At 44.0% G+C, this 20,593-nt stretch overlaps 1 protein-coding gene across 1 annotated transcript in view; it reads left to right on the top strand.

Moving 5' to 3' along the window:
* Positions 1-20,593, top strand: part of LOC126424647 (serine/arginine repetitive matrix protein 1) — a 653,808-nt gene that overhangs the window by 553,025 nt on the left and 80,190 nt on the right. The window contains exons 15-16 of the mRNA XM_050087379.1: positions 5,214-5,291; positions 15,795-15,977. Coding sequence (XP_049943336.1) covers positions 5,214-5,291; positions 15,795-15,977 — 261 coding nt within the window. The remainder of the gene's footprint in view (positions 1-5,213; positions 5,292-15,794; positions 15,978-20,593) is intronic.

Consider the following 20,593-nt stretch of genomic DNA (forward strand, 5'->3'; position numbering starts at 1 on the left):
TGTCAGAGTATTTTCAACATACCCAATTAAATGTATAAACATTCGTGATTAGTCATGTTATTTAGTTTACTTATATTTGTTTTATATTTTAAACTGTTATTTTTGTTCTACATTCATTTTTTACACACCTCTATTTCTTTAATTGAAAATAATAATTAATTCATTATTATGATAGAAAATAATTACTATAATGATAATCTGTAAATAAACGCATAAAACATAACGTTTTCTTACACCATGCACGTAAAATGGACACATTTCTTCACGTACTAAGCGTATACTGTTCACGACAGAGAACACAAGATAAAACACAAATCAGCGGGATTTCAGTTTGTGACAGGTCATCTCATAAACATCCTTATTTGTGTCAAGCATATTTCAGTACACTGGTAAGCCTTGGTGAAAAAACTTGATTCTGTGCTACTGACTACAGCTTAATTATATTGTTTTTTAAATGGAGATTTACATCAAAATTACTCAACAGAACTAGGTCTAAAAATCTTCTCACAAAGTTCTTCCAACATCAAATCCATATACATCTCACGACTGTACCTGTGCCGTCGAGCCCTTTGGGATCACCAGATGAACAAGGTATGGTGCTCTATACAGTTTTTTTTTCACACTGAGAGACCTAAGCATCTAACAGTAATACAGATTTTTCTCCCTCACTGGGAGAAAACATCTTTCAAATACCTTTTGACCTGATCAGACGTTTGTTTACCGGATTTCGATGCTGTCACAAGGACAATGGGGGCTTCAAAAAGAGATTCTCGAATTCTCGATCCAGACGCACCTTTAGTTTCTTTTAAAACTGTGAGTAGGTGGGCAGTGAGTGTGAAAAAACAGTTTGCCCATTATATCGTAGGACAAGAAACTTGTTCATCTGGTAATCCCAAGGAACACGATGGTACAGGTTCAGAAGTGGTACATATATGGCTTTTGACATTGGAAGAACCTTCTGAATAAAGTGTTTCGGATCTCCTTCTGTTGAATAATTTTAATGTCAGTCTCAGCTTGAGGAACAATAGAATGAAGCTACAGTTACTAGTACGTAATCAATTCTTTTCGCCGTGGCTTACCAATGAACAGAAATTTGCCTAATACAAATCCGGATATTTAGAAGATCACCTACGATAATTTTAATTCCTGCTGAATTTTGTTTTATCGTATGTTCTCTGTCATGCAAAGTACATCACAAGAAGAAATTTCGTTCATTTTATCGGCAAGGTGTAAGAAAAAGTTATGTTTTAAGCGTTTAGTTACGAATTATCTTTGTTGCAACTACTTTCTATCATAATAATGAATTAATTATGATTTTCAATTAAGAAAATACACGTTTGTGCAATGGTAAATTAAAAAACAAAAACAAAAAAGACTGTATAACAAAAACAGGAATTTAAAACATAAAACAAATATAAGTAAAATATATAATTAGACCGATAATGAATTTTTACATATTTTGATTAGGGATGTTGAAAAATATTCTGACAGCACATTGTGTACAGCTTATTTTCCAAAAATGGTATTTCAGGAACCAGCTTTATTACACATGGCTGTTTGTAGTTTGAAAGATTCTTTAACTCAAGTTGTAACAAACGTTTTCATTTTAAAAATTAATTAACGGTAGTGAGATATTTTGCAAAATTTCAAAATATTTCATAACTCCATTATAAAGTTTTCAAAAACGTTAATTACATACAAATTTTTATATGAGAAACAATTTTTATATCATCGTCTCGAAGATATTCCGTCCAAATCTAATATGCAAAAATTACCTTCCAGGGTGTATCTTACCCCATAAAAGTGAAATTGGGCACAATTAAAAAAATGCGTATCGCATTAGCTTCCCCCCTCTGCAGACTCGACAAGTTTCATAAAGATCGTTCATTGACACTTGGGAAAGTTCCTTCGTCAGTTACCTGGGCGAAACTTTATTGAATTTGTCACTTTAATGTCCGTAATTGCTTTACATTTGGTATTGGCATTCCGTCTTTGCAACTATATAATATATCTGTTTAAAGAAAAAGGTTACCAGGTCCTGCTTTCATCTAGTTTTCAGTGACTGCTGAACTGGCTGTCCTTTAACGTACGTGGATATGATTTTAAAACTCCAAAAAATGTAGGCAAAGCACTTATGAACTTAGATTTTTTTGAGCAGGCTCACGTACATACAGGAACTCAATCTTATCTTGTGCCTGTGCCATAAAACTACTACCAGACGAGAGAGAGTAGAGAACTTTTTTTTGTTTTTCCTCTTTCGTCGATGACAAATGATAATGACTCAGCGGTAAAATATTTTTACTCAATTGAGCGCTTAATCGGTTTGTTAAACCAATGAACGATAAAATGTTAGTGTATACTAAATGGGAAACGCTTTCCTGATGTTCCGGAAAATATTATTTATGTAGCCAAGAATCGGCTTTTGTGGCCATCTCCAGGTGACAACTGAAGGTTGCAAACACAGATAAAATGACGTGCGGCTTACACAGAAGATATATAAAATTATATCTAGAATATTTACGATGGAAAGTTCCTCTCTGGTTTCTTAAGCAGAAATGTTTAAAGCATTGCATTTAACAACAGATGAAAAAAAGTTGAGTTTAGAATTGTAATACAATCTTTGCATAGTTGAAACTTAAATTAACGTACAGGAAAAAGGAAATTGTTAAATAAAGTTTGTTATGCAAAAATTAGATTACAATCATAAATTCAACTTTCCTTTTTGTCTCATATTAAATATAACGATGTCCATATAAAACTTCATTTTTTTGTTAAATGTCGGTATTTCTCTGTAAGATAAAAATGTCATAAGCCATGGACCGTGGCGACGTCTGTTGGCTTGAGTGCCCCAAAGATACAGGTAGCCGCACTTTAAGTGTACGGAGAGTGATCTGTTGTGAGGCCGGGCAAACTTGTGATTCTTGAAGAGGGGCAACAGGCTTTTCAGTTGTTGCACTGGCCACGGCGTGTTGGTTTGGCTGGTCGGTCTTGTAACATCAGCCAACATGGTCCTGCTGTGCTGGTAATGCGAATGGCTGAAGGCAAGGATAACCTGCAGCCGTTATTTTTTTAGCAGTCATGCAGCCCCTTTAATATTGCCATACTACTACTAGAATAACATTTCCTTATCTTTTCGATAAAAATTGGAAGTCTTTCTAATGTAAACTTTTAGCGCGGAACCGCCGCTTTTCTAATGGTAAGTTTTCAAAACAGTACAGTAGCCTGTAAATGCAAAAACAACATTTTGAAAATGGACTCTTTGCAACAAAAACGTCCGTTATTTCAAATAATACTTATTCAAAACGTAATTTCAAAACCAACCGAAGATATATTGAGAACTGTTTCGTCCTTATATTTAGTAGGGAAATGGTAAAAGTACCCACTTGTCTTTTGGATGATAATTGAGAGTATACATCATTTGAACTGCAGAGAAGTCCGCTGATGACGTTAATTTATACTTTTCGTATTCTTCTGCTCACGAGGTCGAAGGTCGTGGATTGACAATAATCGGACTTTTAATGGACAGCAGATTTTGATATGAAATCTGCCCGGAATATGGGTAATACAGATGGTAGACGATAGGGAGACGCGGGCAGCCGTGGTTCTGAATGTCGAATTCGTACAAATTAGTAAGTGCAAACGAGGGTTAGCTTTTTTAAATTATATAGATGTGCTAATTTTATCGTTCTTTAAGTTATGTTCTTGAAAGTTGTATTAAAAAAACTGAATCTTCGCGGAATTGTTGAGTGATTTCCAAAGTACCCCACACTGGAACAATAAAGATGTTAGTAGCTTTGTGGTGGCTGTAGACAATAATCTCATTTATAATAAAAAACTGAAAAAAGTAAAATGTTTTGTTAAATGATTGGTTTGAAAGTAAGATATAAAACATGTTGCAGAAACAACTGACGCATCTTTAATGATGCTCGAAACCATTTACAGCAAACGAGACTACATAATCTACCACACAAATATCCTCTAGTACTCTTTAAAATTCTAGTATTCTAAGTTAAACGTATAATTTTAAATTCTCAATCGGTGACCCGTTTGATGAACCTCAAGCATCATTCAAAGGTGCGTCAAATGTTTCTCTAATTTATATTCTTTCGTACTTTAACAAATCTTTTGACTGTTTTTTTTTCAGAATTTTTGTTTCTCTTATTTTATTGAGAGTTAAATGTCACATCGATGTAACATTTTATGCGCAAAATAGGTAGGCCTCGGAGAGATGAACTCTGACATCTCAGGTAGCAGCGTGAAAATTTCAATTTCCTCTCAAAACGCTAAGTTTTTGTCAATCACCGTGATTACTTTGTAGCGATTATTTTTTTTTTTTTTTTTTTTTTTTTTTTACAAAACTCGACCTCACCCTGGTCAATTTTATGCCCCCTCTGTGTATTTCCCACTCTTCGTTTGAGTTCATTTAATTGCTTTGGCCCGCATGGGGCTTAGGACATCGATGAGAACTTGCAATCTGTCTTGGGCCATTTCTCTCAATTCCGTCTAGGTTTTGCCACTTCCCTCGCTTCCCCTTCCATCGTCCTCTAGGCCTGCCTCTCTTCCTCGTTCCCTGGGAATTCCATCCCAAAGCCTTCATTTCGATTGCCCCACGTGGATTTCTCAATGTGTGCCCCAGCCATCTCCACTTTCGTTCACGTATCTGTTCTTCTATAGATGTCTGACTTATTTACTCATTTTTTCTGGCCACCATATATTCCTATATGCTCCGGAGACACCTATATACGAAGCTCTGCAATGGTGATGTTATCTTTTTGTCTACTTTAAATTTTTCACTATCGTACGGAAGGACAGCGTTCACATTTGCATTAAAAAACGAATTTTAGTTCTGCATGTAATGTTTCTGTTTCTCTATGTTGGATACAGTTGTACGAAGACAGCAGTTGCCTTCTTTATGCAGTTCTCCATATGTACGGCTTCACCACCATCTGTCACCACACTGCCCTGATACATGCTAGGATAAAAATACAGTGTGTAATTTTTAGAAAGTCTCGTTTTCGCTCGGCTCAGACTGGCCGTGACATGAGAGGTGGGTGGCGGGTTGCGCAGGCGCCGGCGAGCACGGAGGAGGAGCGTATGTCGTCCGACTCGGAGGCGGAGTTCGCGCGCGTCGCGGCCGCCGTGCTGGGGGCGGAGCCCGCGCCGCTGCTGGCCGCCGCGGGGGCGGAGGAGGCGGAGGAGGCGGACGGCGACGCCGAGCGCCAGGGGCTCGTGCTGCAGGACTCGTTCGAGGGCGAGCTGCCCTACGTGCCCACCACTCTGCCCCAGGAGCGGTACGTACCTCTCTGCTACGTCAACTCGCGGGCGAGCAGAGGAAATGTCACGAGACCCCAGACAAATGGAGTGCTCTAGGAAACATCGCTGATGAGGTTTCGAGAACTCGGCATAAAACTACACTGATGAGCCAGAACATTACGACAACTGCCCACCGCGAGGTTGAATGCTTTCTGGTAGCCATGCGGGCACGTGACGCCGTAAAGAAACAATGTATGCGGAAGAGAGACGAAAGAGCAGTCATCACAGCGAAGATATGGGTCGAAAATGTGGAAATCCACTGATATAAGCGGTTTTGACAAAGAGCACGTCGTTGTGGCCGTGCGACTGGAAACAAGAATCTCCGAAACCGCGAAGCTGGTCGCCTGTTGGCGTACTACTGTTGTGAGCACCTATGGAAAGTGGCTGAAGGATGGTGAAATAACTTTTAGTCCTTATGGTATACGACGTCCACGTCTCATTACGAAATGTAGACTTCAGGATCCCCCACTGTGTAGTTTGGGATAGGCAGCGATCTGTGGCAGATCTGACAACACAGTACAATGCTGGTGCAGGCACAAGTGTTTCGGCCATTGTTGAACATGGAGCTCCACCCCTACGTATTCCTGTGTTGGCCCAACGACATAGTCAGTTATGATTACAGTCGGCATAGCATCACAGAGTTTCTACTATACATCTAAAGAAACATGTTGCCTGCCAAATAAATCACATTTCTTACTACACAAGTTCGATGGTTGGGTCCCTGCATACCGTCATCCACGCAAATGGCTACACGAAACATGCACCGCACTCCAGATGCTGGCCTGTGAAGGCAGAATCATGTTATGGGGTACGTTGAGTTGGGCTTCTACGGGGTCTGCGGTGGTAACCGAAGGCCCCACTACCGCAGTGAACCACGTGAACATTAGTGCGCACCACCAGCATCGCTTTTGCTTGAAGTCTCCCCCTACAGCGATGACTGCTTCAGCAAGATAACTGTCCGTGTTGCATGGTCAGAATGGTGCTACAGTGGTTTGAGGGGCATTATGCTGAACTCACACTGATGTCTCGGTCAGCAAATGTGCCTGATTTGTACCCATTGCAACATATATCGGGCACCAGCTGTGTGACCGTAAACCACCCTACCATAATTTGTGGTAATTGCTTGACCAGTGCGTAGACATCTGGTACCACATCCTTCTGAAATCGTGACAGGAACTTGTAGAATCCAGGCCAAAGAGAATCTCTGTTGTACTGTGTTTGAAAAGTGGAATAGCACGCTATTAAACAGGTGGTCATAATGATTTGGCTCATCGCTTTATAGACAACAAAACCCTTACGGCAGATCTCGAACAGATACACACAAAACACAACAGGTTCCATGGGAGGACACAAACTCAGACACAGTCACAGACGCTGATGTAGATCGCCGGCCGGTGTGGCCATGCGGTTAAAGGCGCTTCAGTCTGGAACCGCGTGACCGCTACGGTCGCAGGTTCGAATCCTGTCTCGGGCTTGGATGTGTGTGATGTCCTTAGGTTAGTTAGGTTTAATTAGTTCTAAGTTCTAGGCGACTGATGACCTCAGAAGTTAAGTCGCATAGTGCTCAGAGCCATTTGAACCATTTGAACTGATGTAGATCCAGACACGGAAACTGACACAAACAATAACAACATGAGACACAGACTCACCATATAAGGAGTAAAACACCTAAAATATGTAAATAGCATAAGTATAAGAAAAGCAGGCGTAGCACATGATTGGTTCATGTATCTAAGCTGCACTTTAAATACACTCCTGGAAATTGAAATAAGAACACCGTGAATTCATTATCTCAGGAAGGGGAAACTTTATTGATACATTCCTGGGGTCAGATACATCACATGATCACACTGACAGAACCACAGGCACATAGACACAGGCAACAGAGCATGCACAATGTCGGCACTAGTACAGTGTATATCCACCTTTCGCAGTAATGCAGGCTGCTATTCTCCCATGGAGACGATCGTAGAGATGCTGGATGTAGTCCTGTGGAACGGCTTGCCATGCCATTTACACCTGGCGCCTCAGTTGGACCAGCGTTCGTGCTGGACGTGCAGACCGCGTGAGACGACGCTTCATCCAGTCCCAAACATGCTCAATGGGTGACAGATCCGGAGATCTTGCTGGCCAGGGTAGTTGACTTACACCTTCTAGAGCACGTTGGGTGGCACGGGATACATGCGGACGTGCATTGTCCTGTTGGAACAGCAAGTTCCCTTGCCGGTCTAGGAATGGTAGAACGATGGGTTCGATGACGGTTTGGATGTACCGTGCACTATTCAGTGTCCCCTCGACGATAACCAGTGGTGTACGGCCAGTGTAGGAGATCGCTCCCCACACCATGACGCCGGGTGTTGGCCCTGTGTGCCTCGGTCGTAAGCAGTCCTGATTGTGGCGCTCACCTGCACGGCGCCAAACACGCATACGACCATCATTGGCACCAAGGCAGAAGCGACTCTCATCGCTGAAGACGACACGTCTCCATTCGTCCCTCCATTCACGCCTGTCGCGACACCACTGTAGGCGGGCTGCACGATGTTGGGGCGTGAGCGGAAGACGGCCTAACGGTGTGCGGGACCGTAGCCCAGCTTCATGGAGACGGTTGCGAATGGTCCTCGCCGATACCCCAGGAGCAACAGTGTCCCTAATTTGCTGGGAAATGGCGGTGCGGTCCCCTACGGCACTGCGTAGGATCCTACGGTCTTGGCATGCATCTGTGCGTCGCTGCGGTCCGGTCCCAGGTCGACGGGCACGTGCACCTTCCGCCGACCACTGGCGACAACATCGATGTACTGTGGAGACCTCACGCCCCACGTGTTGAGCAATTCGGCGGTACGTCCACCCGGCCTCCCGCATGCCCACTATACGCGCTCGCTCAAAGTCCGTCAACTGCACATACGGTTCACGTCCACGCTGTCGCGGCATGCTACCAGTGTTAAAGACTGCGATGGAGCTCCGTATGCCACGGCAAACTGGCTGACACTGACGGCGGCGGTGCACAAATGCTGCGCAGCTAGCGCCATTCGATGGCCAACACCGCGGTTCCTGGTGTATCCGCTGTGTCGTGCGTGTGATCATTGCTTGTACAGCCCTCTCGCAGTGTCCGGAGCAAGTATGGTGGGTCTGACACACCGGTGTCAATGTGTTCTTTTTTCCATTTCCAGGAGTGTATGATAACTAAATAATTTAAATAAAAATAATTAATTTAAGCAACAAGACAATCATTACATCAAAGGAAAACTTCACACAGCTTTCATGCTCCGAGACACCGTTCCCGACTTGCTGCACTGATTAAGGAAAACAGCATCGTGAACGCAAACACACAACATGTAGAACTACGTCTAGATATGGCAACACAAATAGTGCAATGGGTATGCCCTAAACAAGAACTTAAAGGATGTAATACGTAGTACTGCTTCTTAGACAGTAGAAACAAATACACACATTCATGATGTATTTCATTTAGTAATATAAGACAACATAATTTTGCACACTACTTTAGGTGGACGGGTTCGACGTTTCTGCCGAGATCCTCCCACCTAGGGTAGCAGCAACACGAAGCATCATTTATATGTTCTGTCTCATTTTAACAGTAAAAGAAGATTTGCAGATCGTCTCTTTCCTGTTTTTCTATCATTTTCTTCTAAGTTACTAACATTTATCATTTTAACACTCCGTCCGTTCCCTACAGCTAATTTAATTTTCTTTGTAACCCATTGTTATTACCCTTGTTTTATTGCCCAAAACAAATTTTGCTGGTAATATGCAATAATGTACTACTACATGTAGAGTTGTTTGAGTTGTATAATTTATAAATATTAGACAGCAGGTCTTGAAATATGCTACAAATGAAATGAGTGTTTTCGGTGGAGGAAGAGGTCTTTCGCAGAACGTCTTAGATTCAGTACAGGCACAGTAACAAGGAAAACATGTCACATCGCACGGTCAGAGCTGTACGAAAATGTGCTTAGAGTCTAAAGAGCTCGTGCAAGAAACAATGGTATGGCCAAATCGCATGCAAAACTTACCACGGCAGCCTTTGAATGCTCATCTCTAACGAGGCAGTGGTCCAATCCGACATGTCGAAACCTGCCATGACGTTTTTCGCACAGGAAGAATACACCGAAAGAATTGCACTGTCAAAATTTTAGGTGCTTAGGCGTACTGTAATTTTTTTAAATGTTAAAGTTATTTATTTTTGCTACGTGAAGAACCGCTTATAACAGGGGTTTGTAGACTCCTTCCTGCCTACCGCACGAATCTGCGAATAAACAAACCCTGCTGTAACAAGAGAGCACGGCGTCACGTAGCGCGAAACCCGAAGTGCGCAAGTGAGAGCTTTAAACACTTAAATCGTACCAAAAATGTCTTAAATCATAATTTTTTTCGAATAACTTGCAATTTATGTCGACAGATAAACTGTTTCAGATGTAGTTGTTAAACAAGTGACTGCCGGAAGAAAGAAACCGGGGCTTTAATTGGTTGACATCAAATAGTTTATACGAATTTCTGTAGCGTAGTTTTTATGATATATTTTCAATAATGTACGTTTTACTAACAATGAAACGGTTCCTTGTTTATTCCCTGTAGTCGTTAGAAAAATGCGAAGTGTCTATTGGATGAGAGAAATATTTTCCTTACACCAGGCACACCAGACAAAAGAAAAATTACTGCAGTCAGGCACTCCACAGTCCTTAAAATTTTTATTTACACAATGCTGCAGTAGAGTAAGAACTGGTTGTGACGACTGTTTTGCATGTTGTGCTACATATCAGGCATATCTCATCAGATTCGTAACATGTGATCTGCACTGAAAATGCACAAACGACTGAAGTTTAAAAACGCTCTTCCACTGATACACCTGGAATGACAAAGAGCTCTCAGAAATTATGCTTTCTGACAATTATTTGGAAAATGCTTCACACAACTGAATTTTTTTTAAACCGAGAAGTTGAATCACACTATTAGTTCTAAATGGAATCGGAACTCTGTTAAGTCTTTTCGCCGTCGTCCTAAAGACAGAGGCGTCGTTATGTCCAGGCCAAGAGACCAAAAACACCAATGAATTATTCTCTGCAAACGGTAAGAAGATGCAATCGGGCTTGCCGCAGTGGTAACACCGGTTCCCGTCAGATCACCGAACTTAAGTGCTGGCGGGCTGGGCTAGCACTTGCATTGGTGACCATCCGGTCTGCCGAGCACTGTTGGCAAGCGGGGTGCACTCAGCCCTTGTGAGGCAAACTGGGGAGCTACTTGATCGAGAAGTAGCGGCTCCCGTCTCGTAAACTGACATTCAGCCGGGAGAGCGGTTTGTTGAACACACGCCCCTCCGTTTCCGCGTCCACTGACGCCTGTGGGCTAAGGATGGCACGGTGGCCGATCGGTACCGTTGGACCTTCATGGGCTGTTCGGTCGGAGTCTTTTTCTTTTTTTTATTTAATAAGAAGATGTTTCGCGTGTAACATTTACAATTGTACTCTCTCATTTTTCCAGATTTTGCTTTGTCAGTTACAAGACTTTTACAAGTAAACAATATTTCTGTTTAATTTTTGGTACTGATTTGCCATCATATTCGTAAAGACAGAGATAAAGTAGAAAAAGTAATTCACTGATACTTATCACTGTCGTATACGAATGTGCAATAGGATTCATCGACTGCACGACTCTGTCCTTTTTTTTCGGATAACAAAGTGCGGTTTGCACGAAAGCTGATTAATTGGATTCATACGCAGCTTTTAGAGGATAACAAGAAGGTTCGTCTTCACGTCAGCTATGAACTTCGCTATTGTGTTACCTATTATTACGTCTCCGCCACACGTGTACTTGAGGTAAACTTTGTAATTTTGTGACTTCCTTTCCCATATCATTTCCTGAATCCATTTCACCTGATCTAAGAAGCCTGGAAACCAGTAACGTTCGTCTCACTTCCAATTCAGAGTGCTGTCTCGTAGATCTCCCTCAGCAACGGTTTATTGACTCTTACAAGCAGCTCTAAGCTTTTGAATACTATTATTTTATCTATTTTGGTTGGGAAATACCGCAGCTGTTTTGGTAAATTACACTGTAGGAAATACTGCAACGTTTTTCTTCCTTCTTCGTTTAACCAAAAAATTTACAGGATTTTCTTCGACACTGGAAACAGTTACTATACATGTTTTTTTTTGGGGGGGGGGGGGGGGGGGGCTTGGAAGGTACTCTATTTCTGTTCTGGGCTTTAAATAGCACAACAATCATCTTTTTAACCACAATTCACAGAATCACGAGACTTATTTTCTATTTCGTCTAACGTTTCGACAATTTCTAACAAACTTTCAACATCATTCGAATGAATGTCCAAGAAATTTACTAATAAATAAACATGCGTATGCCTTCAGGAGAAGTAAGTGATTTCCGATAGAGAGAAGGACTGTCGATGACATGCCTCGTTCAGGCCGCCCAAGGGCTACTATATAGTGAAGTGGATTACCGCTACTGACGGATTATGGCTCGGAGGAATCCTGACAGCAATGCCACCTAGCTGAATAATGCTTTTCGTGCGTCCATAGGACGTCGTGTTACGACTCTCTGTGTGCAATAGGCTGCATGATGCTCAACTTCGCTCCCGACGTCCATGGCGAGGCCCATCTTTGCAACCACGACACCATGCAGCGCGGTACAGATGGGCCCTACAGCATGCCTAATGCACTGCACAGGATTGGCATCACGTTCTCTTCGCTGGTGAGTGTCTCATATGCCTTCAACCACACAATCGTCGGAGACGTGTTTGGAGGCAACCTGGTCAGGCTGAACGCCTTAGGTACACTGTCCAGCGAGTGCAGCAAGGCGGAGGTTCGCTGCTGTTTTGGGATGGCATTATGTGGGGCCGACGTACGCCGCTGGTGGTCATAGAAGGCGCCGTAACGGCTGTACGATACGTGAATACCATCCTGCGACCGATAGTGCAACCATACCGGCATCAAATTGCCGAGACATTCGTCTTCTTGGAGGACAATTCGCGCCCCATCGTTCACATCTTGTAAATGACTTCCTTCAGGATAACGACATCGCTCGACTAGAGTGGCCAGCATGTTGTCCAGACATGAACCGTATCGAACAATCCTGTGATAGATTGAAAAAAGGTGTTTATGGACGACGTGACCCACCAACCACTCTGAGGGATCTACGCCGAATTGCCGTTGAGGAGTGGGACAGTCTGGACCAACTATGGCACGATGAATACAGGCATGGATCAACGTAAGAGGACGTACTACTGGGTATTAAAGGTACCAGTGTATAGGTGTATGCAATGTGTTGTTTTCATGAGCAACAAAAACAGCGGAAATAGTATTTATGTTGACCTCTATTCCAACTTTCTGTAAAAGTTCCGGAACTCTCGGAACTGAGGTGATGCAAAACTTTTTTAGATGTGTGTATTATTCTTCAGTGACCAGCGAGTCATGCCAGTATCGGAAGAATTCATATTCCGTGCAGTCAATTTGTCTTCCGTTACGTATTCTCTGGCCAAAACAAGAGGTAACGTGAATTTTCTAGTACTTTATGAGATATATATGTTATAGAGACTCTGAGCCTACGAAGATGGCGACTCAGGAGATGAGAACATATGTAGGATCCGCCAGCGAGCTTAAAGTGGGGATGGTGGTTAATGCTGAAACAACCGTTTTTCATTTATACAGGATTTTTCCATCATCAGTTTACCTGACTGTTAAAACCGCTCAAATTGATCGGTTTCCTATATAACCGATTTTCGATTTTTATTTCCTGTTTCTTCCAGTTATAAACGTAGACTTGAAACACAGATTGAAAAAATTTAATGAATTTGAAGAAGTTGGAATTTTCGATCGATATGGGGTTGAGCTGTGGGAACGGGGTGTGATTCGTGCTCGGGTGGCTCAGTCCGTAGAGCATTTGTCCGCGGAGGTCACGAATTTGAATCTCAGTGTGGCACACAATTGTGATCTGCCAGGAAGTTTCGTCGGTCTCACTGTCTGTAGCAAAGATGGTGGATATGAAGCGGACGGGAGGTGGGATGGCGAGAGCTAAAGTTTACAAGTTGATGAATTCGCTGCAGCTACACTTTTGGATGTATCAGTTTTTCACAATGAAGCAGCCGTAAAATTAAGGGTTCAAGCTGCATCAAACCAATCTCAGGACTGAAGACAACGACAACAACAACATATTATCCCAAGTTTGTAGTACGTCAGTAAAATTAGGTGTATCAATCAAATTTACGTTCTCTTCCAAGGGACGTTGTGGATGTTTTGTCATTTGTTGTACCACCTCCCATTTTTAACCTATTAAACGTAATGCAGAGTTTGTAGGCCATTGCTACTGCATTTCATACAAGTAAATTCAAATCCTAACGGAGGATGGCACCATTCTGCAATACGACTGGTGACTGAGAAAAACAGCGGGAAGCTGCCGTATAGACGAGGTGGGAGCAAGTCTCGAACACTGCGCGTACCCAGGTACTGTCTAATCAGCCACGCCATATGGCAACAGGCACTTCATTGTCTCGTCCAGCCCCGGTAGCTAAGCGATCGGCTCGACAGAATGACAGTCCTAAGGGCCCGGGTTCGATTTCCGGCTGGGTCGGAGATTTTCTCCGCTCAGGGACTGAGTGTTGTGTTGTCCTAATAATCATCATTTCATCCCTATCGACGAGCAAGTCGCCGAAGTGGCGTCAAATCGAAAGACCTGCACCAGGCGAACGGTCTACCCGACGGGAGGCCCTAATAACACTTCATTGTTTCAACAATACTATATCGATACTTGCATCATGTGCTGGTGCTAGTTTGCAACTGTCCGCATTGATATTAAAATGGGACTGGTCACTTGTCGCATTTTCTATAACAACGTAATATTTCAGAGCAATGGAAATAAACATCGAGCGCTTTTTAACAAAAGTCTTATTTAAGAGCTAACAACTTTTGCGCTCATACTGTGGCAAAATGATAAGCCCGTTTTTTACCCAGTTAGTAGTAACAAATATGTTTTTATCCCGTTATTAGTAAAAAATATAAAACATATGTTATATGCGAGACCAAACAACTACGGAAAAATACCGGTCATTCAGAAGTAAAATGCTGGTCGGTTTCTCCCATCCCTAGTTTGAAACTCGAGCGTACAGGGACGTCGAACAGATGTGCAGAACTATAAACCTATGTCTCTAACGTCGATCAGTTGTAGAATTTTGGAACACGTTTTATGATCGAGTATAATAACTTTTCTGGAGACTAGAAATCTACTCTGTAGGAACCAGGATGGGTTTCGAAAAAGGCGATCGTGTGAAACACAGCTCGCGCTATTCGTCCACGAGACCCAGGGAGCCATAGACACGAGTTCCCAGGTGGATTCCGTGTTTCTTGACTTCCGCATGGCGTTCGATACAGTTCCCGACAGTCGTTTAATGAAAAAAGTAAGAGCATATGGACTATCAGACCAATTGTGTGATTGCATTGAAGAGTTACTAGATAAAAGAACGGAGCATGTCATTCTCAATGGAGAGAAGTCTTCCGAAGTAAGAGTGATTTCAGATGTGCCGCAGGGGAGTGTCGTAGGACCGTTGCTATTCACAAAATACATAAATGGCCTTGTGGATAACATCGGAAGTTCACTGAGGCTTTTTGCGGATGATACTGTAGTATATCGAGAGGTTGTAACAATGGAAAATTGTACTGAATTACAGGAAGATCTGCAACGAATTGACGCATGTTGCAGGGAATGGCAATTGAATCTCAATATAGACAGGTGTAATGTGCTGCGAATACATAGAAAGAAAGATCCTTTATCTATAGCTACGATATAGCAGGTCAGCAACTGGAAGCAGTTAATTCCATAAATTATCTAGGAGTATGCATTAGGAGTGATTTAAAATGGAATGACCATATAAAGTCGATCGTCGGTAAAGCAGATGCCAGACAGATTCATTGGAAGAATTCTAAGGAAATGCAGTCCGAAAACAAAGGAAGTAGGTTACAGTACACTTGTTCGCCCACTGCTTGAATACTGCTCACTGGTGTGGGATCCGTACCAGATAGGTTTGATAGAAGAGATAGAGAAGATCCAGCGGAGAGCAGCGCGCTTGTTTACAGGATCATTCAGTAATCGCGAAAGCGTTACGGAGATGATAGATAAACTCCAGTGGGAGACTCTGCAGGAGAGACGCTCAGTAGCTCGCTACGGGCTTTTGTTAAAGTTTCGAGAACATACCTTCACCGAGGAGTCAAGCAGTATATTGCTCCCACCTACGTATATCTCGCGAAGAGACCATGAGGATAAAATCAGAGAGATTAGAGTCCACACACAGGCATACTGACAATTTTTCTTTCCACGAACAATACGAGACTGGAATAGAAGGGAGAAGCGATAGAGGTGCTCAAAGTACCCTCCGCCACACACCGTCAGGTGGCTTGCGGAGTATGGATGTAGATGTAGATGTAGCAGGGAGCAGAGGCAGTGAGTGGTGCGGCGGCCCGCAGGTCTGTGGCGGTGCCGATCCTGCCGGTGCGGCAGCGGTCCGCGGCCGAGGTGCGCACCTGCCCCATCGAGCGGCCGCGCTCCACCACGCCCATCAACCCGGCGCTGCTGGACGAGTACGTGCAGCACGAGGCGCCCGCGCCGCCCCCGCCGCCCGCCGAGAAGATGCGCATCCAGCTGCCGCGGCCGCTAGCCGCCGCCTCCGGTGGCCAGGACGCCGCCCCCGCCGCCGCCGCCGCCCCCGCAGACGCCGGCACGCCGCAGCAGCACGCCAGGGCGCGCAGCCCCCGCAGGTAGGCCGCCGATGTCACCTTCTGTAGAGCCCGCCTCTAGTCTAGGACAATCAAAAAACATGCACCCAGTCTAATAAACTACACTACTGGCGATTAAAATTGCTACACCACGAAGATGACGTGCTACAGACGCGAAATTTAACCTACAGGAAAAACATGCTGTGATATGCAAATGATTAACTTTCCAGAGCATTCACACAAGGTTGGCGCCGGTGGCGACACCTACAACGTGCTGACATGAGGAAAGTTTCCAACCGATTACTCATACACAAACAGCAGTTGACCGGCGTTGCCTGCTGAAACGTTGTTGTAATGCCTCGTGAAAGAAGGAGAAATGCGTACCATCACGTTTCCGACTTTGATAAAGGTCGGATTGTAGCCTATCGCGATTGCGGTTTATCGTATCGCGACATTGCTGCTCGAGTTGGTCGAGATCCAATGACTGTTGGCAGAATATGGAATCGGTGGGCTCAGGAGGGTAACACGAAACGACGTGCTGGACCCCAACGGCCTCGTATCACTAGCAGTCGAGATGACAGGCATCTTATCTGCATGGCTGTAACGGATCGTGCAGCCACGTCTCGATCCCCGAGTCAACAGATGGGGACGTTTGCAAGACAACAACCATCTGCACGAACAGTTCTACGACGTTTCCAGCAGCATGGACTATCAGCTCGGAGACCATGGCTGCGGTTACCCTTGACGCTGCATCACAGACAGGAGCGCCTGCGAAGGTGTACTCAACGACGAACCTGGGTGCACGAATGGCAAAACGTCATTTTTTCGGATGAATCCTGGTTCTGTTTACAGCATCATGATGGTCGCACCCGTGTTTGGCGACAGCGCGGTGAGCACACATTGGAAGCGTGTATTCGTCATCGCCATACTGGCGTATCACCCGGCGTGATGGTATGGGGTGCCATTGGTTACACGTCTCGGTCACCTCTTGTTCGCATTGACGGCACTTTGAACAGTGGACGTTACATTTCAGATGTATTACGACCCGTGGCTCTACCCTTCATTCGATCACTGTGAAATCCTACATTTCAGCAGGATAATCATGACCGCATGTTGCAGGTCCAGTACGGGCCTTATACAGAAAATGTTCGACTGCTGCCCTGGCCAGCACATTCTCCAGATCTCTCACCAATTCAAAACGTCTGGTCAATGGTGGCGGAGCATCTGAATCGTCACAATGCGTAGTCACTACTCTTGATGAACTGTGGTATCGTGTTGGTAGCTGCATGCGCAGCTGTACCTGTACACGTCGTCCAAGCTCTGTTAGACTCAATGCCCAGGCATATCAAGGCCGTTATTACGGCCAGAGGTGTTTGTCCTGGGTACTCATTTTTCAGGATCCATGCACCCAAATTGCGCGAAAATGTAATCACATGTCAGTTCTAGTATAATATACTTGTCCAATGAATACACGTTTATCATCTGCGTTTCTTCTTGGTGTAGCAATTTTAATGGCCAGTAGTGTATTATTTTGTGAAATGCACAAGGGTGGTCTGATAAGACTGGTAAATTTCCATAAAAGAGCGGAAGATTTTTGATGCGCCCTCACGGTTGATAAGCTCGATTATTCCAAGGGTCGTACGAAGTATTGTAACAATGTACAGTGTACAGTTCACTGTTGAGAGCCGTCTGAATTGGTTGGTGTGACATTTGTAATTGAAAATCGGGAAAACCGATTTTCATGCTATTAAGCATTTTCGTTTGATGAGTTGGACTCCCACACAAATCACAACAGAACTGGGTCAAGTACATGTGGACTCTGCATCATCACTGAAGACTATTTAATGTTGGGTTAATGAAACACCGACGATGAAGCGCGCTCTGGCGGTGCAGTTGAGTCAAGACCGCCGAACAAAAATTCGTGGCATGTCTGGAACTGTAGGCATCTCAACTGGGCGAGAACGTAATATCGTGCACGGAGAGTTGGCTTTGAAGAAGCTGTGAGCGAGGTGCGTGTCGCGATTGCTCGTAGCCGACCAAAATAACACCCGGCACAACATTTCAACACAATGTCTGTCGATGTTTAATCGTAATCGGCAAGACTCTTTGCGGCTTTTTGTCAGTGTCGATGACTTCGATCAATCATTACACACAAGCGTCAAAACGGCAGTCAAAATAATGGACAAAGGCTCGTAAAAGTGTACTGAAGACGGCAAAGACCTTTTTGTCAGCTGGTAAGACGACAGTCATTATTTTATGGGATTCCCAAGAAATAATACTCATAGATTACTCGGAAAAAGGTAGAACTATAACTGGACCGTATTATGATTCACTGTTGGAACGTTTGAAACATACGTTGGCTGAAAAAAGACCAAGGCAAAAAAGTGCTCTTTCAACAGTGTATTGCACCATTCCTTACATCACTGATAACATGGCGAAAGTGCACGACTTTGCCTTTGAGTTGGTTCCTCATCCACCCTATTCAGCAGAGTCAGCCCCAAGTGACTTCTTTCTGTTCCCTGACTTAAAACTGCAGCTTGCTCGGAATAAATTTTCATCAACTGAGGAAGTGCAGCCAACAAGTTTTTTGCGAGTTTGACAGAACCCATTTTTCCGATGGAATGAAAAAACTGGTGGATCGCTGGACCAACTGCTTATCCCTTAAAGAAGACTATGGTGCGAATTAATGTGAGTTGCTTACGGAACAAACTTTTTTCTGGCTTTTTTGCCAGACTTATCAAGCTCCCTAAGTGAATTTTATACATACGTGGGATGGATAAAAATGTGGAAACGCCACAAACACAATACATAACCATGGCTAATACAATGTAAGAACACCGTTGACTTTCAAAACAGCTTCCAGTCGTCTGTGAATGGATAAATACAGGTCCTGTTTCTTTTCAAGGGAATACTGTAACGTTCATCCTGTAAAATCACTGTCAAGTTCAGGTAACGATGGTGGGGGTGGCTAGGGATGAAGCACCTTTCTCTGAAAAGTAGACGACAAAGGCTTAATAATATTAAGACCTTGTGACCATGGTGGCCAGGGCAAATGCGAGAATTCATCCTCGTTGTCATAAAAACACTTCTGAACGATGCGAGCTGTGTGAACAGAAGCCCTGTCTTCTTGTAACACCGCATCACCACTGGGGAAAAAACATTGTACCTTGGTATGGACCTGATCAGCCAAAATGGTCGCTTAAACCTTGGCAGCAATTCAACCTTGCAGAATAACAGTGGGGCCATGGAATACACGAAATGGCTGTCCAAATTACCACCAAATCCCAGCAATGTTTCACTCTTCGGACGTAAACTCGGCCAGAAGTTAGAAACAGCGTGGAACGAGACTCGCCTGACCAGATGACGTTCTTCCGTTGTTCCATAGTCCAGGCTTCATGGCTTCTACCCCACCTTTCCTGTTAGGGGCATTTGCATCAGTGATGAATGATTCTGGAATTCCAGCTCGTCTTGTAATTCGCTGCTTCTGGAGGTCCCTTTGCGTTGTTTTCGACCTGGCAGCGCCCGCTAGAGTGACTTTTAGTTCTGCAATGCGCCACGTGCAAACTGGCGCTGGATGCTGAAAGACAACAGAGAAATCCATTAAGTCACCCACGATCTAAGGAAATCAACGTCGCTAACTGATGTTCTTGGGACCGATGACCTCACTGTTTGGTCCCATTCCCCGAATCAACCAACCAACCAACTGGTTTTCTTCCATCGCAGGCAGCTACATAGTCTCTGACAGCATAAGGAAGGTCTGTGATTTTCTGACATCTTGGCGAGAGAAGCAGTCAACGGCCTTGTCGCATTGGTGACACCGGTTCCCGAAAGATCACCGAAGTTCAGCACTGCTGGGCTTGGCTGACATTTGGGTCTGCCAGGCACCGTTAGCGAGGGGGTGCACTCATCTCTTGTGAGGCCAACTGAGGAGCTATTTGACTGAGGAGTAGCTGCCCCGGTCACGAAAACTGGCAACATCTGGGATAGTGGTGTGCTGACCACATGCCCGTCCATGTGACGTCTATCGGCTCTGGATTACACGGCCGTCGGTCGGTACCATTGGATCTTCTGGGGCCTGTTCAATCTGAGTTTTAGTTTTGTTTCACGATTGAAGTCGACCAAATAAATAAAGTACCACAAGGACTACGGGCTATTTCTGGTGTAGACGATGGAGGGAGTCATCGAAAGTTTGAGACAGCATACAAATCTGATACGGTAAGAACTCTGTGAAACATTTATTCCAGACAGGAATTGTTAGGAACTGTAGCGTACGTTGATGACTTCTTACTTCTAGTGTACGCCAACAGGGCACTAGAAATAATTACGGTAAACTGAAATTTCGTGGGAGATTAAAACTGTTTGCTGGACTGGGACTCGAACCCGTGACCTCTGCCTTTCGTGGGCAAGCTCTCCAGCGACTGAGCTATCCAAGCATAACTAACGATCCACTCTCACACCTTTGCTTATACCTGTACCTCATCTTCAAGCTTAAAATTTCCGGTACCTTTCAAATTTTGCGGAAGTTCTCCTGTGTACCGTGTGGGACCAGA

This window comes from Schistocerca serialis, chromosome 10, assembly GCF_023864345.2.
Source record: "Schistocerca serialis cubense isolate TAMUIC-IGC-003099 chromosome 10, iqSchSeri2.2, whole genome shotgun sequence".
Lineage (NCBI taxonomy): Eukaryota > Metazoa > Arthropoda > Insecta > Orthoptera > Acrididae > Schistocerca > Schistocerca serialis.